Below are 24,494 nucleotides of genomic sequence, written 5' to 3'. Positions count from 1 at the left end.
AAACAACCTTGGAAACCAGAACCAAATAATTCAGACTCCTTCTTTGGAACACCAGGCTGGGAAAAAAGGATTCTCGGATCATCCCTGACCACAGGGAACCCGAGACTGGCCTTCTGGGCTGTCTGGGTCAACATCTGAGTAAATCTGGAAGTTTTGCTTTAGCCTATTAAGCCATGGTGCTGGGGTCTTGTGTATTTTCTGGGTGCCGTCAAATGCTAACCTGGTATTACTCCCTCTAGGCACTGATTCTTTTATCCCTCTGGTCATCAGGGACCTGTAATCTCTTATGTTCCGTCTCCCCTCTTCTTGACTAGCATGCCAGTCAGGCTCCACTGAAGGCATTTTTTGGTCACCTGAGGGCCCGGGCTGGTTTTCTCGCTCCCAGATTTTCATTCCTGCAGTTCTTATGAATTGAGTCTCTTCTGGGGAAAATAGGATGTTAAAGGTGGAGTTCAATTCTCCCCATGTATAAATATTAGGGCTAAAAATGGATCAATTTGATTTGCTATTCCTACAGAGTTTTCCACTAAATTTTACAATTCTTTCTTAAAGTCTCTAACTTGGGACACAGTCAAGGGAGCATTTACAAATCCAATCTCACTGGCCACCCTGCACATGGAAACTTCTCTGAGGGGGAACAATTTTCCCACTTCAGCCACTTTGGTCCGGATGTTACAACATCAGCTGTGGAGGCTGACTGGGTAACTTCACTCTTGGGCATGAGATTCTGAGATGTTGTTTGGCTTCTCATTTGTGGTGGGGGAGGCAGAGCAGGAACTTGCTGGTGAATAAGGGGTGCATGAGATGGTTGAGGTAAGGGAATGGTAGTGAAGGGTAAAGATAGCAAGGAGAGGTTTGGGGGGAAGGTGGTGGAGGTATAACTGGGTTATGGGGCGGTAAAGGAATGACAGCTGGGAGAGGAGGAGGAATCGGGTCCACAGAAAGAGGAACTGGAGGAAGGATTTGAGGTACTGCAAGGATAGGAGGAAGTGAGTGGTCAATGGGAGTCCCAGTTTTTGTTAGCCTTCCCAGCCTTATCTTCTTTTATTTTCCTAGCTTGCTTTCCCTCTTTTAATTTATAGACTCTTGTATTTTCCTCCTCTGAGGCGTACTTTATACAACAGGTTACATTCTGAATGTGATGGGCCTTTTGCAAGAACTTGGGGAAAGAAAAGAAGGTGCATCACCTTTGTATAGAGAGGCAGGTAACTCAGGAAATGTTTAAGGGTATTGTTGGGTCATGCAGAAAAAAATTAGAGAGGTGAAAGCTAAAGGCTAAACCAGGCCACTTCTGTGAAGGAGAATAAAAAGCTTTCTATAAATACATCAGTGGCAAAAGGAGGTACAAAGCCAATCTTTTGTCATTATTGCGGGACATATGGTTACCAAATATCAGGGAATGGCTGAGGTACTTAACTCCTTCTTTGCCTCAGTTTTCAAGAATAATTTAAGTTGTCCTCAGGACAAGTGTTCTCCTGAGCTGGTAGTTCACCACAGGGAGCTGCACAGGCCCCTGTAATCCAGGAGGAAGCAGCTGGGGACCTGCTGAGCCACTCAGATGCTCACAGGTGTCTCTGGGAGCAGATGGGATCCATCCCAGGGGGATGAGGGAGCTGTGGATGAGCTCCCCAAGCTGCTCTCCATCATTGACCATCAGTGCTGGCTCAGCAGGGAGGTGCCAGAGGACTGGAGGTGCCAATGTGAGCCCATCCCCAAGTAGGGCTGGAAGGAGGAGCTGGGCAACTCCAGGCCTGTCAGCCTGACCTGGGTGCCCGGCAAGGTTATGGAACAGATCACCTTGAGTGCCATCCCAGGGCACCCACAGGATGGCTGAGGGATCAGAGCTAGCCAGCGTGGATTTCAGTGTCTGCATTGATGATCTGCATGAGGGGACTGAGTCCAGCATCAGGAGATTTGCAGATGAGACCAAGCTGGGTGTGAGTGTGGATGTGCTTGAGTGTAGGAGGGCTCTGCAGAGGGCCCAAGTATGCAAGGCACTTTGTGACACTAAGCAGTCTCATGAAACCATGGAAACGCTTGTGACACTCTAGGGCCTCATGGAACTGTGGTGACCAAGTTGGCTGCAAGTGTTGTTCTGATGGACAGTAGGGTGGCTCTCAGCAGAGGGACCTGGACAGGCTGGATCCAGGGTCCAAATCCAACAAGGTGAGCTTGAACAAGACCAAGTGCCGGGTCCTGCACTTTGGCCACAACAACCCCTGCAGTGCTACAGACTGGGGACAGAGTGGCTGGACAGCGGCCACGCAAAAAGGGACTTGGGGACACCGATGGACAGCAGGCTGGACATGAGCCAGCAGTGTGCCCAGATGGGCAAGAAGGCCAATGGCCCCAGGCCTAGATCAGGAATGATGTGGCCAGCAGGAGCAGGGCAGTGATTCTTGCCATGCACTCGGCACTGGTGAGGCCACATTTCGAGTGCTGTGTCCAGCTCTGGGTCCAGCTCTGGGCCCCCAATTTAGGAAGGCCATGGAGGGGCTGGAGCGTGTCCAGAGAAGGGCAACAAGGCTGGGGAGGGTTCTGGAACACAAGTCTTTTTCAGAGTGGCTGAGGGAGTTGGGATTGTTTATCCTGGAGAAGAGGAGGCTCAGGGGAAATAAGGCAATATCAGGGCACTGGTTGGATTTCATGATCTCCAAGGCCTTTTCCAGCCTTGCTGATTCTGTGATTCTCTGGAACCACCCTTGGAGCAGTTGCAGGAGGAACCCTGGGCCTCCTCTTCAGAAGCTCCAGCAGCCCAGGTCCCTCAGCTTCTCCTCCCAGCCCCAAAGCCCATCCTGTCAGTCCTGCAGAGCCTCTGCAGCCCCTCCTCAGTGCCCAGAACAGGGAGCCCCAGAGCCAGACACAGCAGCCCAGATGTGCCCCCCTGGCCTGGGGTGCCTCTGGCAAGGGAGCAGCAGGAGGCACTGCAGGAGCCTGCAGACAATTCCTGCAGCACTTGAAGGATGATCCTGCTGCCCAAGGGACATTCCCATGGGACCAAGTCAGGAACTGCAATGAGGAGTCAGGCAAGAGAGGAAAGGGCAAACAGGGATGGGCTGTTTGCAGGGGAGGGGACAGCAATGGGCAATAGGAAGGAGGAAAGAAAGCAAAGCTGAAGCTAAGGAAATGCTCAGGGCAGTTTGGGGGTGACTGCCAGGCAGCCCTGGCTCTGAGCAACAGCATCTGCAGTGGGACAGAAAACTCCCAGCACATGGGAACAAATTTCTGGCTGACTGCGGAGGCCACAACAAACCTGAGTGGTTTCCCTGGTGTCCCCCAGCCCTTGCTGGCCCCAAGGGCTGATGGCATTTGTGCTCCCTCAGGTTCATGTCCCCACACCCAACAGCATGGGGGTGCTCCCCCTGCTCTGTGCAATGCAAACAGGGGCTGCTGAGCCAGTGCTGCCATGTCTGTGCCTGCAAGGATGGGGCACCTGTGTGAGCTGGGGGAGAGGCCAGGGCTGCAGAGGGGGGATGTTGTTGGCAGCTCCATGAGGATGCTCTTGGACGCTGCCCTGGGCTGTGCAGTGCATTGGGGATGGATCAGCCCCTGCTCTGCTGCTCTTTCCCATCTGCCCCAGGGCCCTTGCAGAGCCCCAGCCATGCTGTTTGCCCCCAGCCTGCCCACGGCCAGCCTGGGGCTGCTCATGGGGCTTTTCTGTGCTGAGCATTGGCCTGGGCGTGTTCTTAAGAGAGCCTGGGCAAGGAGCCTGGAGCCCCCAGGCCCTGGGCTGAGGCATCAGCGCTGCCCCAGCAGTGCCCATGGCCTGTCCCTGCTGCAGGCCCGGCACTGCCACCCCCAGGGCTGTGCCCGGCCCCGAGAGCACTCAGGCCCTGCAGCAACACCAGGGCCACCAGGGCAGTGGGGCAGGGCCACGGCAGCAGCACTGGCAACACCAAGTGCTGCTGCTGCTGCTGCTGGGCACAGCTGCTGTGCCAGCCCTGATCTGCCCCAGCTCTGCACACAGACATTGCTGCTGCAGCTCTAGAGAACGGAACAAAATGGGGATCTCCAGTGAAAAGTCTGCTTGGAAGTTCTTCAATTCATTTAAACCCACCAAGAGCATAGCAACTCATAGGCACAGTCTGAGGGATTCAGCGAAGGTGTGGAGGAACAAAACAAGACATTTCAGGATCGATGGCTTTTGTTTAGGGACTATATTAAAAAGGAAAACGAGAAGAAGTATCAAAGATGACTTTTAATACAAGCGATTTTCAAAAATTGGCAACCAGTTGAAGGTTTCTGAAACCATCCAGTCATCACTGACCACACTACAGCCTTGAGCTCCTGGTTCCTCAGGCTGTAGATGAGTGGGTTCAGGGCTGGAGGCACCACTGAGTACAGAACTGACAGGGCCAGATCCAGGGATGGGACGGAGATGGAGGGGGGCTTCAGGTAGGCAAAAAATGAGGTGCTGACAAACAGGGAGACCACAGCCAGGTGAGGGAGGCAGGTGGAAAAGGCTTTGTGCCGTCCCTGCTCAGAGGGGATCCTCAGCACAGTCCTGAAGATCTGCACATAGGAGAAAACAATGAACACAAAACAGCCAAAACCTAAGGATGCACCAACCACAATGAGCCCAAGTTCCCTGAGGTAGTATTTGGAGCAGGAGAGCTTGAGGATGTATGGGATTTCACAGAAGAACTGGTCCAGCACATTGCCATGGCACAGGGGCAGGGAAAATGTATTGGCTGTTTGCATGAGAGCATAGAGAAAGCCACTGGCCCAGGCAGCTGTTGCCATGTGGGCACAAGCTCTGCTGCCCAGGAGGGTCCCGTAGTGCAGGGGTTTGCAGATGGACACGTAGCGGTCGTAGCACATAACGGTCAGGAGGGAAAATTCTGTTGCAAGGAAGAAGATAAAGAAAAACACCTGTGCAGCACATCCTGAGTAGGAGATGTCCCTGGTGTCCCAGAGGGAATTGTGCATGGCTTTGGGGACAGTGGTGCAGATCATGCCCAGGTCGCTGAGGGCCAGGTTGAGCAGGAAGAAGAACATGGGCGTGTGCAGGTGGTGGCCGCAGGCTACGGCGCTGATGATGAGGCCGTTGGCCAGGAGGGCAGCCAGGGAGATGCCCAGCAAGAGGCAGAAGTGCAGGAGCTGCCGTTGCCGCGTGTCTGCCAATGCCAGCAGGAGGAAGTGCCTGATGGAGCTGCTGTTGGACATTTGCTGTCTCCGGACATTGGAACCTTTTGAAGAAGGAATTACAGTGATGATTGAGGGGAGATTTCTCACAGAAAATCAACCCCTTTCTCATGGACTCCTTCCTCCCACTACACACCTACCCCTGTCCATGTCTAGGAGATATTCTCCAGCAACATTTGTTGCTGGAGCCATGATTGCTGCTGGCCAATGTTGTGTGAGGAGTTGGAGCTTGACCTGCACGACACCTAGGAGTCAGCCCTGATCCCCACTCAGTGCAGGGGAACAGTGAGGGCAACGGCCAGTCCTGGTGCTGGGACTTGGATAAAGTATGTTCCCCTAATGCAAAAGAGCTGCCTGCGTGAAGGGATGGGGATAACAGAAGGCAGAACGAGAGATTCTGCTGCACTGTGAAAGAACAGAGAGTCCAGAGAGGCAGGAGGATTGTCTGAGTCTTAGAGCAGACTGAGGAGAGCTGCTCTGTCCCTCTCTCCTGTTCCAGCTTCCCTGGACTTGCACCTTTCTGAAATCCACTCCTGTGTTACTCTGGACAGCCAGGAGACACAGCTGAGAGCAGAGGGATCCCTGGCACACAAAGGGGCTCCTGCCTTTCCCAGAGTCAAGAGAGTGGGCTCATTGCCAGCCTCCAGGCTGCCCTGCCCAGAGCTGCCCGGGCACAGGGAGCTGGGATACCCCATTGCTGTGCTCAGCCTGCACAGGGGGAGCCCAAGGGCTGGGCCTGGCCCTGCAGCTGGAACTGCCATTGCAGAGAGCCCCTCAGCAATGCCAGCAGCACCTGGGCAAGGCAAGGAGAGAGAGAGAGAGCCGGGCCTGAGGAAAAGCCTTTCCCTGCCCAGCCCTGCCCATCCCATGCCAGGCAGCAGCAGGGCAGGACAGTGGCCCTCAGGCCCTGGTCAGCAGGGAATGGGCACATGGCCGCAGAGATGCCCTTCATCTCTGGGGCTGCTCTGCCGGTCCAGGAGGGACTGAGGGCCCCGAGCCCCCGGGCTGAGGGCTGTGCTGGCTGCGAGGGGACACAAGAGCTGTGCTGCTCAGGGCAGTGTCTGCCCTGCAGGGCAGGCCTGGCAGGTGCCACATCTGCCCTGCAGCAGGGCTTCCCTCAGCACTGCCTCCCTCCCTGCCTGCCCACAGCTCTGCTGCTGGAGCTGTCCCAGCCCCAGCTGCTCCTGTGGCCCCGGGTTCCTTCCCTGCCAGAGCTTCCAGAGCCCAGCCCAGCCCCTGGGCCAGCCCTGCCCAGCAGCTGCTGGGCCCTGCAGGGATTAAAAAATAGCTCCCCCATTCTGGCCACCATGGAAAGGTGATGCTGCATGGATCTGAGGGCTGGGCAGGTGCAGGCACTTGCTGAGGTGCCCAGGAATCCTCAGGGTGATTGTTTAGGGAGTCTCAGGCCCTGATGTACCCTGCAAAGGTTATTTTCCATTTCCACCAAGCTGAGCCAGGTAAAGTGGGAGCAGAGAATCAGGAAAGCAGAGACCCAAGCAGGAAACTCCTGCTGTGAATGAGCTCATGGCAAGTCCCCTCAGAAATGAGCTGGGCATGGGCTGGAGCTCTGAGCAGCCCTGGCTGCAGCCCCAGCTTCACCGCCTGCAGCCGTCCCTGGCAGCTGGAGCCGTCCCGCCCTGTCCCTCTGACGGTGCCCAGGGCAGCCCCGCTCTGTAGCACATCCTCCCCCAAACAGAAACAGCAGCAGAGCCAGCCTTAAAGTCACATCAGTCCTGTGAAGGTCAGCTTCAGGAGATCCCTCCAGGAGCACAGGGGACATTGCCCTGCACCCACACACTCACCATGCACAGGGCTGTGAAGGTGTTTCCACAAGTGAGGTCTCAGCTCAATGTCTTCCCAATCCTGATTGCCTTCAGCCTGTCTCTGCCTGGCTCCTGTCCCCTCAGTGCCTGCAGGAAGAGCTCTCAGCCCTGCTGGGCTGGGAGAGGAGCTGGCCCTGGGAAGAGCTGTTCCTTTAAAGCTCAGCAGCAAAGACACAGCACAAGGACTTTAATGAGCCTCTTGGGGATTTGGGGCTGTTTACATCAGACTCAGTCCCTGAGAGAGTGTTCAAAAAACTTCTCAAGAACTCAAATTTAAAATGAAACTGAAGTTTCTTGAAGTTTTAATGAGTCCCACAGATGGACACAACAGGGAAAGTGTCCCCAGGTTCCAGTTAGAGCAGAACACTGGAGGCAGTGATGACAGCTGGGGACAAGAAAGGCAAAGGTGTCTCTGGTGCTGAGCAAAGCTGGATGCGTTTGAGGAATGCAAAGGGCCAAGGCCTGTGCCCCAGCCCCTGGCCAGGCAGATGCTGTCCCTCCCTCCTTGCTCAGGGCTCTTGCCGGGATGGGCACTGGCATGTGGGGATGTGCAATGGCAAGGGCAGGAGCATGGGGCGGCCCCTGCCAGGCTGCTGAGCAGGGACAAGGAGGCAATGAGGCCCCAGGCCTGCAAGGGTCACTTGTCTCCTGCTGCTGCCTCAGGCCCAGGCCCAGCAGCCATGGCCAAAGTGCTGCCCAAGTTGGCTCTGGCAGGGCTGTCTTGCAGCTGCTGCACATGCCTGTGCCCTGTGCAGCCCAGGCTGTGCTACGCTGTCCCTGCCCTGCGTCTCTGTCCCTGCAGGCTGTCGGCATCCCCCGGCTGCCCCACCTGGCTGGCCCCTTCCTTTGCTGACAGCTCTGCCTCCTGCCTGCCTCTGCCTGCCCACACAAAGCCTGGGGCTGACCCAGGCTGTTTCTGGGGATGTGTTTTGCCACAGCCCTGCTGAAATGGAAATTCATCTCTCCTCATTCCTATTCTGGGTCATCCCAGCTGCACTTGGTGACAATATTTCTATCTCAGGCTCATTTCCACTGTGAAGGAGAGGTCCATTATATTTGAATCCACCTCTCTAGTCATTCCAGGCTGTTCTTGTTCTGTCCTCAGTCTCCACACTTTTGAAGCCAGGACTTCCAGCTCCCATATCGTGATCAAGTTCTTCAGGTCTCCAAAGCACATCCTGGGAGATGTCTGGGCCCTCTCAAAGGTGCTCAGCCTTGGAGATGTGATTTAAGTCCAGGAATGGCTGTGTACCTTTTTGCCCAGAGATTGGACTGGGGAATATAATACAAAATAATACACTGTATCTTTAAACTGACTGAGGGCAGATTTACATTTTATGTAAGGTGAAATATTTTATGATGATGATGGCAGGACACTGGCACTGGTTGCCCGTAGAATAGAAGCCCCATCCCTGGAAGTGTTTAAGGTCAGGGGCTTTGTACAACCCGAACAAGTGAAGGTGTCCCTGGGTAATGGAAGGGGAGTTTTACCAGAGGCTCTTTTAGGTCTCTTCTAACTCAAACCATTTTACAATTCTTTGATTCTGATTTCCCAACTGCTTCTCCAGAGGGCTGCAAGTACCTATGCACACCATGCCAGCATTTTAATCTGGCCTAATTCCCAACATTTCCTTAAAAAGGAAAGAATTGCCATATCAGGGACATGAATTGCTGTGTTTATGGAGGAACCATTAAAAGCCCCAAAAGAAAAGAAACTGAAAGGAAGAACCAACATCTCAGTATGAAAGATTCACCAAGTGGGACAATGGCAGAGACTCTGATGATGACCTCCCAGCTGAAGACGGGCATTTCTGCCTTGGGGTCTGAGTATCAGCATGGAAGGTCACTCCCAGGAGGAGTCCCTGTGCATTTCCCTCCCCCATGGCTCTGCCCTTCCTGATCCAGCAGCTGTGGGGCAGCAGAGCTGGGGCAGTGCAGGGATAGGGCTGGCTCTGACAGGGCTGTTGTGGTTTAGGAATGGTGCTCTCCAATTTCTTACTCCCACTACAAAGACCATGTGTCTGCCCAGATTTATATTCCCACCATTGTCCCCCACACCACAGGGGCTTTACTTGCCTGGCCCTGCTTGATCTCAGCCCACGCTGCACAGCTGGGGATAACCTGGAGATGGTGTCCATAGTTAAATCCACCCCTCGCTCACAAGCCCATCTGGAGGTTGCATCTCTTCCCTGATGACCTGAGGTGTCCAGAAATAACTCACCCTTGTGTGGCCAGTCCAGACCCCCTTGGAACACTTTAATCCTGGTAGCCCCATCCTCCTGTCCGTTGTTGCGATGCTCTTCAGTACCCAACTCTTGGGCACGTGAGCATCCACAGGAGAGACTTTCAGAGCCAACTTCTCCCCCAGACAGAGATGTCTTGCCCCAGTCCAGCAGCCCAGCTGGGTTTCCCTCTGCACTGCCAATTGTCCTTTTTCCATGGTTCCAGCCACCCCACAGAGCATTTCCCACCATCCCCGAGTCAGTGCAGAGGTGCAGCGCTGGCCATTTCTCTCACTCAGAGCTCCAGGGATGGTCCCAGTGCTGCAGTGACTGCAGGAAAGGGGACCCCACAATGGGACACTTCTTGGTCAAATACAGACAGGAAGAGTGACAAACTGTCTGTGACTCAGGTTTTGGCCTGGCAGCCCCCTCTGTGGTTTGCAGGGAGCTGCAGTGTGGCCCGGCCCTGGCTGTGCCCGGCAGCGCTGGCCTGGGAGAAGGTGTTGGTGCCTGCTGGCCCAGGGAGCTGCAGCGTGTGGGGAACGAATCCCTCCTGGCCTCCTGCCCCAGGGTGGCACTGCAGGGCCTCATGCAGCCAAGGGGCCATTGTAGCACTTCAGGGCCCCATGGAATTAAGGGGACTCTTTGGACATTGCGGGGCCTTGTGGCACTGAGGCCATTGTGACACTTCAGAACCAAGGGGCCACTGTGAAACTACGGGGCCTTGTGGAACTGATACTGAAATCAACCAAACAGAAACTTTCTAACACATTTTGAGTATTAGAAAGCAGCCATTCTTTATTGCAGCACTGATCACTGATCCTTCCTCCATTTGAGTGCCCCAAGCGTCAGGTGAGCAGAGGTTTTATCACATACACTGATTACATATTCCTGAGATATTCCTCTGTGGTGGCCTACAGCTGGACTGTAGGCCTCACAGTATAAATAATTTCAACTTCATAACTTAAATAAACTATTTATTGTATAATTACCTTACTTATGTAATTCAACCAGTAGGAGCAGGCCATGGCCGTTGGAGACTCAGGCTGCTATTGGCTGGTTAGCTGAGTAGTAACTGGCTCAGCCAATGCGGATTAACCTCATGGGCCTTCTTATCTATATAAGGAAGTGAGATCTCTATAAAGCTGCCTATTGCTGCATGAACACGGACTGTCAAGTCACTGTCTCAGAAATTGTGTCCCCATTGGTGACCCCGACGTGATCACAACAGCTGGTGCTGATAGAGCGGGGAGATTGACGAGGCAGCCAAGAAGAGCTGCCCACAGCCATTGAGCTCTGAAGAGTGGCATCCAGCACTGCAGGGCAAGCAGGAAGAGTTTCCTACAGCCTTTGAGCTGCAAAGAATGAAGTAAAGAGCTGTGATCGATCTGGACCCTCTTTTTTTTCCCTCTTCTTAGTTTTCTTCTTGTAAGTGGAAGACACCACCAACATGGGAGCAGGGGCTTCAAAGCATGAGGACCTCCTTCTGCAAATATGGACTCCTATTTAAAAGAAAGTATTTGAAAAATATGGTGACTGGGCATTATTAGTCTTAAGTCTGTGGTATGAGAGCCACAGACTGGACATGTTGGAAGCGGCTGCCTTAGATTTAAAAAATTTGGAAGTGAGCTTGTGGAAGAATTCTTGGCAAAACTAGGGCATGCTATACTCCTACAGGAATTGGACAACATGGCCTGCAGATTGCAGAGTTGCTTTGAAGACCATGGGCCATCCTTGGAACAAGATAGACCATGTACTGTCCTCGAATAGATACAAGGAAGAATAAGCATTGTGCAAGGACAAAGCCGGATGCCCAACACTATATGAGAACTGCTAATTTAGCACACCTTAGCTAAAACACTTACAGTGTATCAACCAATCAACAAGTAACACGTATGTGTGAATACAGGCACTTAACCAAAAATCACTAAGCATTGGTGGTGTGACACAAGTGTATAGAAGCATAAATATGACAAAATTGCTAAATAAAGGAATATGATGTGTGGCCACATTGGTGTGATTTTCATTACTCGGCCAACTCTCCATGGGACCATCTTCATACTGGTGCCACAAACAGGGACCCTCTGAGATGCTTGAATGCGGTTTGCCTAAACATGGAAGACTGAAGCATCAGGCAAGAACCTGATTTGGGAGCTGAAGAGTCGGAGGCAGGAGAGACCTGGTGGGCAAACACAGAGATCAGAGTCCGGAGCTTGAGCAGCCGAACAGCCCCTCCCAAGGTAAGACTGCGATGGAATTAGATGTGGCAATAAGATTGCTCACAAGTATCCTCTCTAAGAGAGGCGAGGACATAAAAAAAACAGAAATAGAAGCCCTAGTGAAATGGACATGAAAAAGAAAAAAATATTTCTTGAGCCTTCCCTGCTATTTAGTACAGCTGGGTGGAAAGAGGTAGGAAACCATCTTTGGAATAGCACAATAGAAGGAGGAAAAGATGGAAAAGAAGCTTAGGAGTTAGGAGCCACCTGGAAATCTATTATTAACACTTTAGAAACTATGAAAGCTAAGAAAAACGTGGCTCCTGCAGCCATTGAAGATTTAGGAGGCGATGATAGTGAAAGGCAACAAGAGAGAAAAAACCCAACATCTCCTGAACCATGAGGTCTTGCGACCTTCTTTGGAGTCAGAAATACTCGACCTACGAACAGAATTACCACTCCTGTTTGCTCTACTTTGAAAGAAGTGATAGTTAGTGTACCACTAAAAGAAGAAATTTCCCTGCAGGAATTTGTTACAGGTTACCAAAATCAAAAAGAAGTACTTGATCCCCCTCTTGCAGGAGAAAAGCAGATAGAAAAATCACTCAGAGCGATTAGTGGTGTGAGACCAAAAAGAGCAGTTACAGCTCGCAGGCAAGATAAAAAGAAAAAAGAATATTGTTCTCTGTATTGTTCTCGTTCTTCATGTCATTCTCCGTGCCGCTCCCCTTTGTATCCCTCCTTGCCTGAAACATCATCAGATGAATTCAAAGAAGAAGAAAGAAATCAAACTCGTAAATCAAAATACTCTGAACCTAATTATCTACTTCAAGAAATACTAAAGAATATAGCAGAATTATCCACCCGGCAAGAACAATTAGAAAAACCAACAGAAAACATGAAAAAATCAGAAGTTATACCTACACCCCTTTTCACTTCAATGCCTATCACTCCTAATGCTCCACGAGTGCCTGGGTGGCTTGTGTCGCCTCCACAGGCTCCCAAGCCAGAAAAAGATCCAATACAGCAATGCTGGTCAGGAGTTATTCGTGATGCTATCTTAGATGGAGAATGGCACACACCAAGTACTCTGGCCTGTCCTGTATTAGTTACCAATAATCAGGCAACTTGGGAGCCACATGATTGCAAATTACTGCAACAAGCAAAACAAACAGTTACCACTCACAGTCTCTTGTCAGAAGCTGCTTGTCAAATCATTCATTTTATTTTTACAGCAGATGTCCTTTCCCCTGCAGATTGTTCTGCAGTTGCCTTGTTGCTACTTACATCATCTCAATATTTAATGTTTGAGAGAGAATAGAAAAGATTAGCAGTAGAAGAAGCAAACAGACATCAAGTGGTAGGAGACCCCCTTTATGGATTGCAAGCAGACATGTTAACAGGACAAGGACCTTGTTCTACCACGCAAGTTCAACTACAGTACCCCACACAGATGCATCAGATTGTTTGAGCTTTATCTCATCGAGCCCTTTTGTCTGTACCAGATAAGAAAAAGCCTGCACCTTACACCACTGTTTGGCAGGAGGCAACAGAGCCCTATGGACAGTTTGTAGACCGCTTGTCAGCAGCAATAAAAGATGCTTCAGATTTACCACCTGAACTTCAAGGGCAAATGTTCTGCACTCTTGCGGTCAAAGGAGCTAATCCCAAAACAAGAGCAATCCTAGCAACACTACCTTTAGGAAGTCCAGTAGATGAAATACTTGTGAGAGCCACCCCAGCAGAACAAAATAATCAAGCAGCTGCATTCACTGCAGCAATGAGAGGAGCAATAAAGGAGCAAGGGCGTATAATTGCAGCAGCACAATCTGGAAGTGGAGATAAGCAAGCTAAAATGGAAAATCAACATAACAATAACCTCAAAACCAAAAATTGCTTTTGCTGCAGTGAACCACGACACATATGACGAAACACCTCCAAAACTGTTTGGTGTCATTCATGCAACTCTGATACTCATGCTACAGCTGCTTGTGGATGAGGACAATTGGGAGAATTGCAGTGCAGTGTGCCAGGTCTGCGCACGAAGACACAAGCTCAGACTCCAGTGACAGCAACCCAGAAGAAAATAATTTCTTTAACAGCACATCCAAGTCACCCGAGGAAGCCTCGGAGTGGATGTGGCAACCACAGTAGAAGTAACTTTAAGTAATAAAGAAGTGACACTAATTCCAGCTGAGGTCCTCTATATAGTAGGACTTCTTGTCTTGGAGGACTCTTACTTGGAAGATCTTTAACAGGAAAACAAGGAGTAATCGTACTACCTGGAGTGGTGGATGCAGACTTTACAGGACAAGTGCAAAGCATGGCCTATGCATTACAAACACTGGTCACAATTCCAAAAGGAAGCAAAATTGCTGAAATACTTCCCTTTGAAAACATTTGTACATATGATCCTGATACTACTACAAGATGCTCCTACAGAAAGGCCAAACATCCAAAATAAGAGGAGAAAATGGTTTTGGATCTACTGGATATGAACTGTTCTTCACATTAGATCTTAATCAGAGATCATACCAAAAGATTCAATTAAAGAATGGCAATCAGCAAACTTATTTAGAACCATTATTAGACTCTGGAGCAGATGTCACCATCATCAGTCAACAAATGTGGCCTCACACATGGGAACTGCAATCTCCTGTGACTCAAGTAGTAGGAGTAGGATGTGCAAAAGCACCAAACCAAATATTTAATTATGCTGCAATTTGAAGATGGCCAAACTGTTGTAACTCAACCATATGTGATGCAACTTCCACACACATTTCCAGGTTTAAGTGGACAAGATGTCTTACCACGATTAGGACTCGTCATGACAACTGATCAGCATTTTGTGCCACGGCCACTGGACAGCAGCCGCCCATACTAAAAATCACATGGCTAACTGAAAAGCCAGTATTGGTAGACCAGTGGCTGATGACTTCAGAATGGCTGCAGATTGCAGAAGAATAATTCAAGAACAACTAAAAGCAGGCCACATCCGACCTTCCACAAGCCCATGGAAAACTCCTATCTTCGTTATACCAAAGAAATCTGGAAAATGGAGACTTTCACATGATTTAGAAAAAATTAATGAACAAATGCTTGCTATGGGAGCATTGCAACCTAGCCTTCCTGCTCCCACAGTGATTCCTCTAAATTGGCAAATTGTTATAATAGACTTTAAAGACTGTTTCTTCACAATTCCTTTACACCCCAATGACACACAAAGATTTGCACTGACTTTGCCATCTGTCAATCATGCAGTCCCTGCCAAATGCTATGAGTTTAAAGTTCTTCCCCAAGCCTCTTGCAACTCGCCTACTATGTGCCAAATCTTTGTTGATTGGGCACTTCAACCTATACAACAACGCTGGCCACATGTACTTATTTATCATTATATGAATGACATCTTGTTTGCTGCCGAAGCCACAATCTCTGATAGTCAACTACAGTGGCTCATTGACCATCTACACTCCTGTGGTTTAACTGTAGCTCCTGAAAAAGTCCAACGTTCTGCACCATGGAAATACTTAGGTTGGCTCATCTCAGATGCTCAGGTCAGGCCTTAAAAAGTAACAATTACTGCAGATATAAGTAATTTACATGATGCTCAGAAACTCCTAGGAGATCTGCAATGGGTTCCTAATATTGTGGGCATCACCAATGATGACCTGCAGCTCTTCCAATCTTGGCTGTGTGGCACTGAGGCAAACAGTCTCCGAAGCTGTTCACTGGAGCAACAAGCTGCTCTAGATGTTGTAGCCCACAAAATTCAAACAAATTGGAGCAGCCATCAGTTAGCAAATCAATCACTATCTCTACTGATCTGCAATACTACAACTTCTCCTCTTGCAATTATTCTACACATTCATGCCATTTTTGTCCTTCTTAACAAGTCCATTTTCATCCCAGATTCCCCATGAAATGAGAGACCTGAGCTTGTGGAAGGGCTGAAAGATGCCCTTTTCCTCTGCAGGGACACTGAGACTGAAGCAGGAGCCTGAGCCCTGTCTGGGGCAGCCTCCTCGGAGCTGGAATTTGTGCCATGCTGGGAGAGGAGGAGGAGGGGGAGAGTGCTGGCACTGTGTGGCACGAGCAGGAGGTTTGGGCCGCAGGACATTCCGTCTGCGCCGCTGCCCCGCAATGGGCGGCCGTGCCCGGGGCTCTGGGCCTGGCCCCGCGTGCGCTGAGCTGCCGACACTGCGGGAGCTCCCCGGGCTGGGCTCAGCTTCCCGCTGGGCCTGGGCAGCAGGCTGGGCTCCAGCTGGGATCAGCAGCAGCTGGAAATACCTCTGTGCATCTCCATTGGCTGCTGCTGCTCGGGAGAAACAATGGAGTCAAGAAGTTCTGGTTTCTCTTCATCCTGGTGGATTTTTTCATTTGATTTGACATTCTAGAGGCAATTTCTGTGATGGCCTCTGTCAGCTGAGTCAGTTCAGCAGCTGCAGAAACAGGGCTGTGTTTGAGCACTACAAATGTGGCCAGTGTGGCTTTAATTCTGCTTGACTTTGTGCTCAGGGATTTGAGAGCATTTCAAGATCTGCTAATCATGATGCCTGTGACCAAAAGCCTGAGTTCACCAATTGCTGGTCAGGGGCTATGTATAAATCACCAACAGGACAGAACTGCTGAAGAACGTGTCTCAAGCTGTTTATTTTCCCGCATCAGTCTCATTACATGGTTATGACAATGGGAAGGTGCCAGCAGCTCATGTCCTCAGCAGCAGACAAAGAACTCAATGTTACAACTTACTTTAAAAGTTTTTTTACCAATCCCACAAAGCAAAAGCATATTCATGGTAGTTCCATCCAACCACTATAAGCACAGGTACCTTTGGTTAAAACAATGCTTGCTTGTTTTGAATATAATACTTGTTTGTAAGCCTTAAAACACAATGCACAGAGCTTAAGCTTAGAACTTTTTAATATCTCGATAGATATAATTTTCAGGGATGTATTCTACCAAGCGTTAATAAAAAACCATTTTTCTATTTGTCCTTACTTTCTACTTCTAATATAAGTTTTCTGCTGACCAATCTTAGGGCTACCGCTTAGCTCTAATCACAGTTCTGCTGTCTCTGAGGCCCGCCTTTTGCAGCTTTCCCAAAACCCTCTGATTTTAAGGATTCCTACGTTCACTGTCACAAAACACTCTGGGTAGCGTTGAACAAAAAAGGCAATTGCAGTTTTACAGATAAATTTCAAGTGGCAAGCAGAAGAGGGCCAAGAGCAGGCAGGATCACCAATTCCCAAGGCAAAGGCAGCAGCAGCCTCCTGCTGTCACCTCAGGGTGAGTAAAACAGTGCTGAAAACAGTGCTGGAACCTCATCCTTTCTTTCTCTGAGGGCTGGCTCAGGGCAGCACAGGCGGGCCCTGAGGAGTCAGGGCTGTGTGTGGGTGATTGCTGCTCTAGTCCAGAACTGAGCTGGAAAAAGCCCTTGGGAGCCGAGGCAGGAGCAGGCGGGAAGGGGCCGGTGCTGCTGCTGCTCCTGGCCGGGAGCCCCGGCTGGGCCGGGCCGGGCCGGCGCCCCCTGCGCTGCGGCTGCTGCTGCTGCCAGAGCCGGGCGGGACTCGGGGACAGGGAACGGACACGGGGGGGACAGCAAAGGCCTGGCGGCTGCAGGGATGGTGGCGCTGGGGCCAGCGCCAGCACAGAGCTTCAGCCCACAGTTAACACCGAGGGAAACACTGGGGAAAGGCTCTATTTCAGCCTTTCTTTACTCGTGTCTGTGAAGGGACCAAAATAAAAGCAGAACAAGCAGGGCCTGACCCCTTCTCCTTTGGGAGGAGTCCCAGGACTGGGGCTATGAGGGGCCATGAGGGGCTGTGAGGGGCCATGATGGAACTGTGAGGGGTCATGGGGAAACAGGAGGAGTTTTGAGGGGCCATGAGGTTCTCTGAGGGGCCATGAAGGGCTGTTGGGGACCTTGAGGGGGATGTCTCTGAGGGGCTGTGGGAAGCCAGGCACCTCATGGAACAAAGGTTACATTATGACACTGTGGAGACAAGGAGGCTGTTGTTGCCTGTACAAAAGCTCATGGAACCAAAAGTCCATCATGACATTCTGGGGCCTCATGGAACCATGGAGACCATTATGACACTTAAGGACCTACTGGATCCAAGGGGCCACTATGACTCTGCAGGGCCTCATTTAAGCAAGGGCTCATTGTAGCACGGCAGGGCCTCATGGAATCAAGGAGATCGTATTGGGGCTCCATGACAGCAGGGGGACATTCTGACTCTCTGGAACCAAGGAGACCACTGTGACATTACATGGCTGCATGGAACTAAGAACTGATGTGACAGTGAAGAGCCCAATGGAGTCAAGAGGCCATTCTGTACTTCAGGGCGTCATCGAGCCAAGGTGCCCTTGTGACACTGCAGGGCCTCATGGAATCCTGGAGACCATTATGGCACTTTGAGGCCTTGTTGAATAAGGGGTCTCTGCAGGGCCTTGTGGAACAAAGGACCTCTTTGGGACACTGCAGGGAACCATGGAAGCAAAGGGCCAGTGTACCACAGCCATGCCCTGAGGAACCAAGGGTCCATTGTGGTCCTGGGGATTCCAATAGAACCAAAGGGCCATTGTCAGACACTGCAGGGCCTCATGGAAGAAAGGGGCCATTGTGCCACTGCACAGCCAAGAAGACCACTGTGGTATTGTTGGGCCTTGTGGAAAAAAAAGATCTCTTGTGATACTACGAGGCCTCATGGAACCAAGGGGCAGTTGTACTGCTGCAAGGCCCCAAGGATCCAAGAACATGGAAAAGTTCTGTTTGGCTTGGCTTGACTGGCCCAGCTTACCTTGGCATATTTAGAGTTGCTTCCCTGCTGCCCCTGAGGCCCTGGAGTTCTGTGCTTTTCTTCCTGTGGGAAAGAACTCTCCTTTTCCTCCAGGGGTTCATGGCTGAAATCTATGTCCAAATTCACTTATATTGAAGGATGATTCCTGTATGAAACCTGCCAGAACAGACAGCTCTGAGTGGCCTTGACATCTTGGGGGCCGCCTCTCATCTGCCTTCAAACAATGGGGAGTGTACTTTTCTTTCCATGGAAAAATCATCTTTCAAGTGCAGGTGTCCATAGCCAAAATTGGGAATCTGCCTCCAAAATTCTTTGTATCCAAGGATAGCTCCCAGGACTGTCCAAGTTCCCTTGGCTTCCTGAGGGCCAGCTCTCATCTGCCTGTGAAACACAGGGGCTCTGTACTTTCCTTCCTATGGAAAAAACTGTCCTTGTCCAGATGCCCATGGAGAAAAGTGGGATTTGGCCTCCCAAATTCCATTTAAAAAAGGATTGCTCCCAGACAAAAGCTGCCAAGACAAACTGGTCTGGCTGGCCTTGGCCTCCTTGGAACTGCCTCTAATCAGCCTTTGAAACACTGGGTCTCTGCCCTTTCCTTCCTGCTGAGAATAGCTGTCATTCTGGTCCAGGTACACATGGCTGAAATGGAATTCCACTTCCAAAACTCCACAAATATCCAAGGGTTGCTTTCAGACAAAAGCTGCCAGGACAGACAGGTCTGGCTGGCCTTGGCCTCTGGTGACTGCCTCTGATCTGCCTTCAAACCCCTGGGGCTCTGTGGTTTCCTTCCTGTAGAAAAGAACTGTCCTTCTTGTCCAGGCACCCATGGCCTCAAGCACATGAGCACTGTACAGGGACAGAGGAGCTCTGTGCTCCGTGGAGTGGAGACTGAGGACAGCAGAGGAGAGCCCTGGGAGGCATAGAAGTGTGGTTTCAGTGATAGTGGATCCTTTTGACATAAAAGAAAAAGGCAGAAAAAAGAAAAAATTAATAAAAATGGCAGCTGGGGAGGTCCATACTGGACAGCAGGAGAAAGAAATTTCCCTCCAGGGCAGAGCTCTGGTCTAAGACCAGAAGGAGTCTGGGTCATCCCCAGCCTTTGTGTGGGAAGGCAGAAGTAGGCAGGAGGCAGAGCTGTCAGGAAAGGAAGGGGCCAGCAAGATGAGGCACCTGGGGGATGAGTTTTACAACATGGCTTATGTGGTCCAAGACCTATTCTGCATTGCCAAAAGATGGGGAGATATTTAGTTGGCCAACACCCCTGTCAATTACTGTAACATAAGGTGACCAGGAGAGATTCACATCAGACTCTTTCAGTAGTTGGGCTCCACTGAAGGACAGAAGTTTATTCAGTATTGTTTTCATTTTGAAAGTAAGAGCAGTGATACTGGAGTCTTCTGTAGCAGGGAACATGGTATACCATATGGAACATGTGGACGATGATAAAAGATGTTAAATAAATAAATAAAATACATTAAATTTAAAAATAAATTTATAAAAAAAGAAATAAATAAAAACATTCCCAGATGTTCCAGGAGAGCCTCAGCCTCATGGTCTGGGAAGAAAACTTATCACAATGAGGCAGCAGAGTGGCTCTCCAGATGGCTTTGCAGAATGGCTGGTATTACTGCCGAGTGTTACAGGGTTAATATTGAGGTGAAAGGAAGCAGCATTTTTGAATTTCACTAGACTTAATATGGAATGTTAGGGGAAGAACCAAAGAAGGAAAAGGGAGGGATCAAGGTGGTTTGGAGAGAAATGAACATAGGAAAATAGAGGAATAATACAATAAATGGTGTCAGTCATACTGACAGATGCTTACAAATGCTGATCAGTGTGCGTGTAAGGCCCTGGTCTTGCACCTGGTCCCTGCACTGCTCTACAGCACCCTGTTTCCTCATGTGTAGAGACTCTCTGTGTATTTTCTGATGGCTCTGCAGAGCCAGTGGGATGTGGTGAAGTCAGATGAGAAACATTTTGCACTCTTGTCTGTGTGTATGAACATGCCTGTATGAGGTAGCTGAAAATTTGAGTGTCCATATGATCAACAGCAACAGGGTAGTCCATAGGGCGTTGATAAAGGTACCCTTTATCAGGGTATACCATGACAACTTATCCTTTGGGGCTCAGTAATCTAAAGATTTATAGAATGTCTTATGGATAGGCCTTAGTTACCTTTAATCACCCCTTTTTTCCTCTAAAAATACAAGTGACAACAGGTTAGTTATAATTTTACACATGAATTTCTTAAAAAAGAAGCACCATAAGGCTGCAGGACAATGTCACTTCCCAGTTGTCCTCTCCAGTTATGTTTCAAGCTTCCGGAAAAATAGTTGCATTGAAAAACGCATGGACTCGAACTTGGCCCCTTCCTCAGGTTCTATGGTCATGAATTCCAATGCCTAAAATGACTCCAAATTATTTTACCCTTTGTATAAGTTATTACACACGAGGAAGGACACCCTTCTATTCAAAAAGGTCAGTTTCATTATAGTGAAAACGACCAAAGGATAGTATAGGGACTTATGATCCTATATTTTCAGAAAAAAGGGATGAGAATTTATGTTTTGGTGATCTGTAGCCATCCATGTGGACAACATTCCAATATGCCAAGGTATGGGTCCAAAAGGTACAGGGGGACCTGTTCCCAGAGCCTGTAGTGACAGAGGCGCAGGGCAGGGACACCGTAGCACAGCCTGGGCTGCACAGGGCACAGGCATGTGCAGCAGCTGCAAGACAGCCCTGCCAGAGCCAACTTGGGCAGCACTTTGGCCATGGCTGCTGGGCCTGGGCCTGAGGCAGCAGCAGGAGACAAGTGACCCTTGCAGGCCTGGGGCCTCATTGCCTCCTTGTCCCTGCTCAGCAGCCTGGCAGGGGCCGCCCCATGCTCCTGCCCTTGCCATTGCACATCCCCACATGCCAGTGCCCATCCCGGCAAGAGCCCTGAGCAAGGAGGGAGGGACAGCATCTGCCTGGCCAGGGGCTGGGGCACAGGCCTTGGCCCTTTGCATTCCTCAAACGCATCCAGCTTTGCTCAGCACCAGAGACACCTTTGCCTTTCTTGTCCCCAGCTGTCATCACTGCCTCCAGTGTTCTGCTCTAACTGGAACCTGGAACCTGGGGACACTTTCTCAGTTGCGTCCCTCACTGTTACCCATTAAAACTTCAAAAACTTCGGAGTTTCAATTTAAGTTTGAGTTCTTCAGAAGTTTTTTTAATGCTCTCTGAGGGACTGAGTGTGATGTAAACAACACCAAATCCCCTAGAGGCTCATTAAAGTCCTTGGCTGTGTCTGTGCTGCTGAGCTTTAAAGGAACAGCTCTTCCCAGGGCCAGCTCCTCTCCCAGCCCATCAGGGCTGAGGGCTCTGCCTGCAGGCACTGAGGGGACAGGAGCCAGGCAGAGACAGGCTGAAGGCAATCAGGATTGGGAAGACATTGAGCTGAGACTTCACTTGGGGAAAGATCTTCACAGCCCTGTGCATGGTGAGTGTGTGGGTGCAGGGCAATGTCCCCTGTGCTCCTGGAGGGATCTCCTGAAGCCAGCACACCCCACAGCCTGGGGGATGTGTCAGGAGGACTCTCCCAGTTTCTCTCTGGCACAGGAGCAGGAGGGGGAGGATGTGCTGCAGAGCGGGGCTGCCCCGGGCACCGTCAGAGGGACAGGGCAGGACGGCTCCTGCTGCCAGGGACGGCTGCAGGGGCTGAAGCTGGGGCTGCAGCCAGGGCTGCCCAGGGCTGTCCTCCAGAGCAGCTCCTGCAGCCCTCAGGACTCTTGGCCAGCCCAGGGCATGTGCCACCTGCCAGGGGCAGCTCTCAGCCTGCCTGGCAGCTCCCCATGGACGCTGCAGGGGAGAAGTTGGAGGTGGAAGGAGCCACCCCCATCAGGGCAGATTCCTCCTGCTCTGGAGATGGTGCTGCATGGCCAGGGCTGCTCTCAGCTTTCTCCTAAAGGGAAGGGAAATGGGCTGTCAGCTTTGGCTGTGTCACTGACACTCCTGCACAGTCACCCTGGCCATCAGCAGATGGGCCTCAGATCTCCCTCAGAAAGTGCCTCCTCAGCCTCCTCTCCCTACAGACAGCAGCAGCAGCACCTTGGCTTGCAGCATCTCTGTTTGTCTGCCCTACCCTTAAGGCCCTGGTGCCAGGGAGATGCCCCTGGGCAGGTCCCTGTGCTAGGAGGGGTCTGCAGGGCAGAGCTGAGCCCCCAGGGCTGGGCTGGGCTCGGGCAGCACTGGCAGGGACAGGGCTGGGATAGAGAGAAACAGCTCCCAGTAGGCACCACTGCAGGCAGCAGGTAGCCAGAATAACCCTTGGTATCCATTCCTGTCCAGCTGCAGAGGGAAAGAGAGAAGGGTATGCAGAAAAATTGTTTTTAAACTGGAGAATTCAAAATGTCCACTTCATTCTTCAAGAAATTTTTAAGTGCAGGCACCCTGAAACTGATAAGATATAATGATCAGAGACTCCTGGGTGGGGACTAGCACTGTCTGCTTGGTAACAGAGAGCCCTAACTTCCCTCTGGGCTCTGCGGTGTTCAGCCTGAGAGCAGTGCAAAAGATGCGGCCAGTACTCAGCAGCACAAACTCAAAATCAAAATAGTTTAGCCATATTTCCTCACCGGAAGAGAAATGATTTTGCAGAGATTCCAAAAAAAATACATAGAATTCACTAAAAAAATTGATTGACCTTTGTCAATGTCTTCTTTCAAGAGTCCACCATGCCCAGAGTGAAGAAATGTCCAACAGCAGCTCCATCAGGCACTTCCTCCTGCTGGCATTGGCAGAAACGCGGCAGCTGCAGCTCCTGCACTTCTGCCTCTTGCTGGGCATCTCCCTGGCTGCCCTCCTGGGCAACGGCCTCATCATCAGCGCCATAGCCTGCGGCCACCACCTGCACACGTCCATGTTCTTCTTCCTGCTCAACCTGGCCCTCAGCGATCTGGGCATGATCTGCACCACTGTCCCCAAAGCCATGCACAATTCCCTCTGGGACACCAGGGACATCTCCTACGCAGGATGTGCTGCACAGCTCCTTTTCTTTATGTTCTTCATCTCAGCAGAGCTTTCCCTTCTCACTGTGATGTGCTACGACCGCTACGTGTCCATCTGCAAACCCCTGCACTATGGGACCCTCCTGGGCAGCAGAGCTTGTGCCCACATGGCAGCAGCTGCCTGGGCCAGTGGCTTTCTCAATGCTCTGCTGCAAACAGCCAATACATTTTCCCTGTCCCTGTGCCATGGCAATGCCCTGGGCCAGTTCTTCTGTGAGGTTCCCCAGATCCTCAAGCTCTCCTGCTCACACTCCAACTTCAGAAAAATTTGGATTTCATTACTTGGTGTCTGTTTATCTTTTGGCTGTTTTGTGTTCATGATTTTCTCCTATGTGCAGATCTTCAGGGCCGTACTAAGGATCCCCTCTGAGCAGGGACGGCACAAAGCCTTTTCCACCTGCCTCCCTCACCTGGCCGTGCTCTCCCTGTTTGTCAGCACTGGCATATTTGCCTACCTGAAGCCCCCCTCCATCTCTTTCCCATCCCTGGACCTGGCCGTGTCAGTTCTGTACTCGGTGGTGCCTCCAGCCCTGAACCCCCTCATCTACAGCCTGAGGAACCAGGAGCTCAAGGCTGCAGTGTGCAAAATGCTGACTGGACAGTTTCAGAAACATTAAACTGCTGGTCATTTTCTGCAAATCACATATAACAAAAAACATCTTTAATAGTTCTTGTGGTTTGGTAGTTTGGTTATTTTTTCCTTTTTTTAGGATTTCAATGAGGTTCACAAAGCAATGTCATTGCTTCTACCCTTTAACATTTTGATTTTCTCAGCACTCACTGTGGGCCTATTCTGTGTCAATGAGGAGCTGTGGTCTTGATGGCTTCAAATGAAGTGAAATATCTCCCAGCCAAGTTTTCACCAGAGATGCCCGTTTTGTTCCGTTCTCTGGCTGCAGCAGCAATGTCTGTGTGCCGAGCAGGGGGCAGATCAGGGCTGGCACAGCAGCTGTGCCCAGCAGCAGCAGCAGCAGCACTTGGTGTTGCCAGTGCTGCTGCCATGGCCCTGCCCCGCTGCCCTGATGGCCCTGGTGTTGCTGCAGGGCCTGAGTGCTCTCGGGGCCGGGCACAGCCCTGGGGGGGGCAGTGCCGGGGCTGCAGCAGGGACAGGCCATGGGCACTGCTGGGGCAGCGCTGACGCCTCAGCCCAGGGCCTGGGGGCTCCAGGCTCCTTGCCCAGGCTCTCTCAAGAACACGCCCAGGCCAATGCTCAGCACAGAAAACCCCGTGAGCA

General features: G+C 50.9%; 1 protein-coding gene across 1 annotated transcript; it reads left to right on the top strand.

Annotated features, from left to right (window-relative positions):
- Positions 1–23,289: 23,289 nt before the first annotated feature.
- On the top strand, positions 23,290–23,877 carry LOC141726641 (olfactory receptor 14J1-like). Its single transcript, XM_074531592.1, has one exon. It carries the CDS (start codon positions 23,290–23,292, stop codon positions 23,875–23,877), a length of 588 nt encoding a protein of 195 aa, XP_074387693.1.
- Positions 23,878–24,494: the final 617 nt, after the last annotated feature.

This window comes from Zonotrichia albicollis, chromosome 37 (genome assembly GCF_047830755.1).
Source record: "Zonotrichia albicollis isolate bZonAlb1 chromosome 37, bZonAlb1.hap1, whole genome shotgun sequence".
In the NCBI taxonomy this organism is placed as follows: Eukaryota; Metazoa; Chordata; class Aves; order Passeriformes; family Passerellidae; genus Zonotrichia; species Zonotrichia albicollis.
The sequence above is the reverse complement of the archived record's forward strand: the minus strand, read 5'-3'. Positions and strand labels throughout refer to the sequence as shown.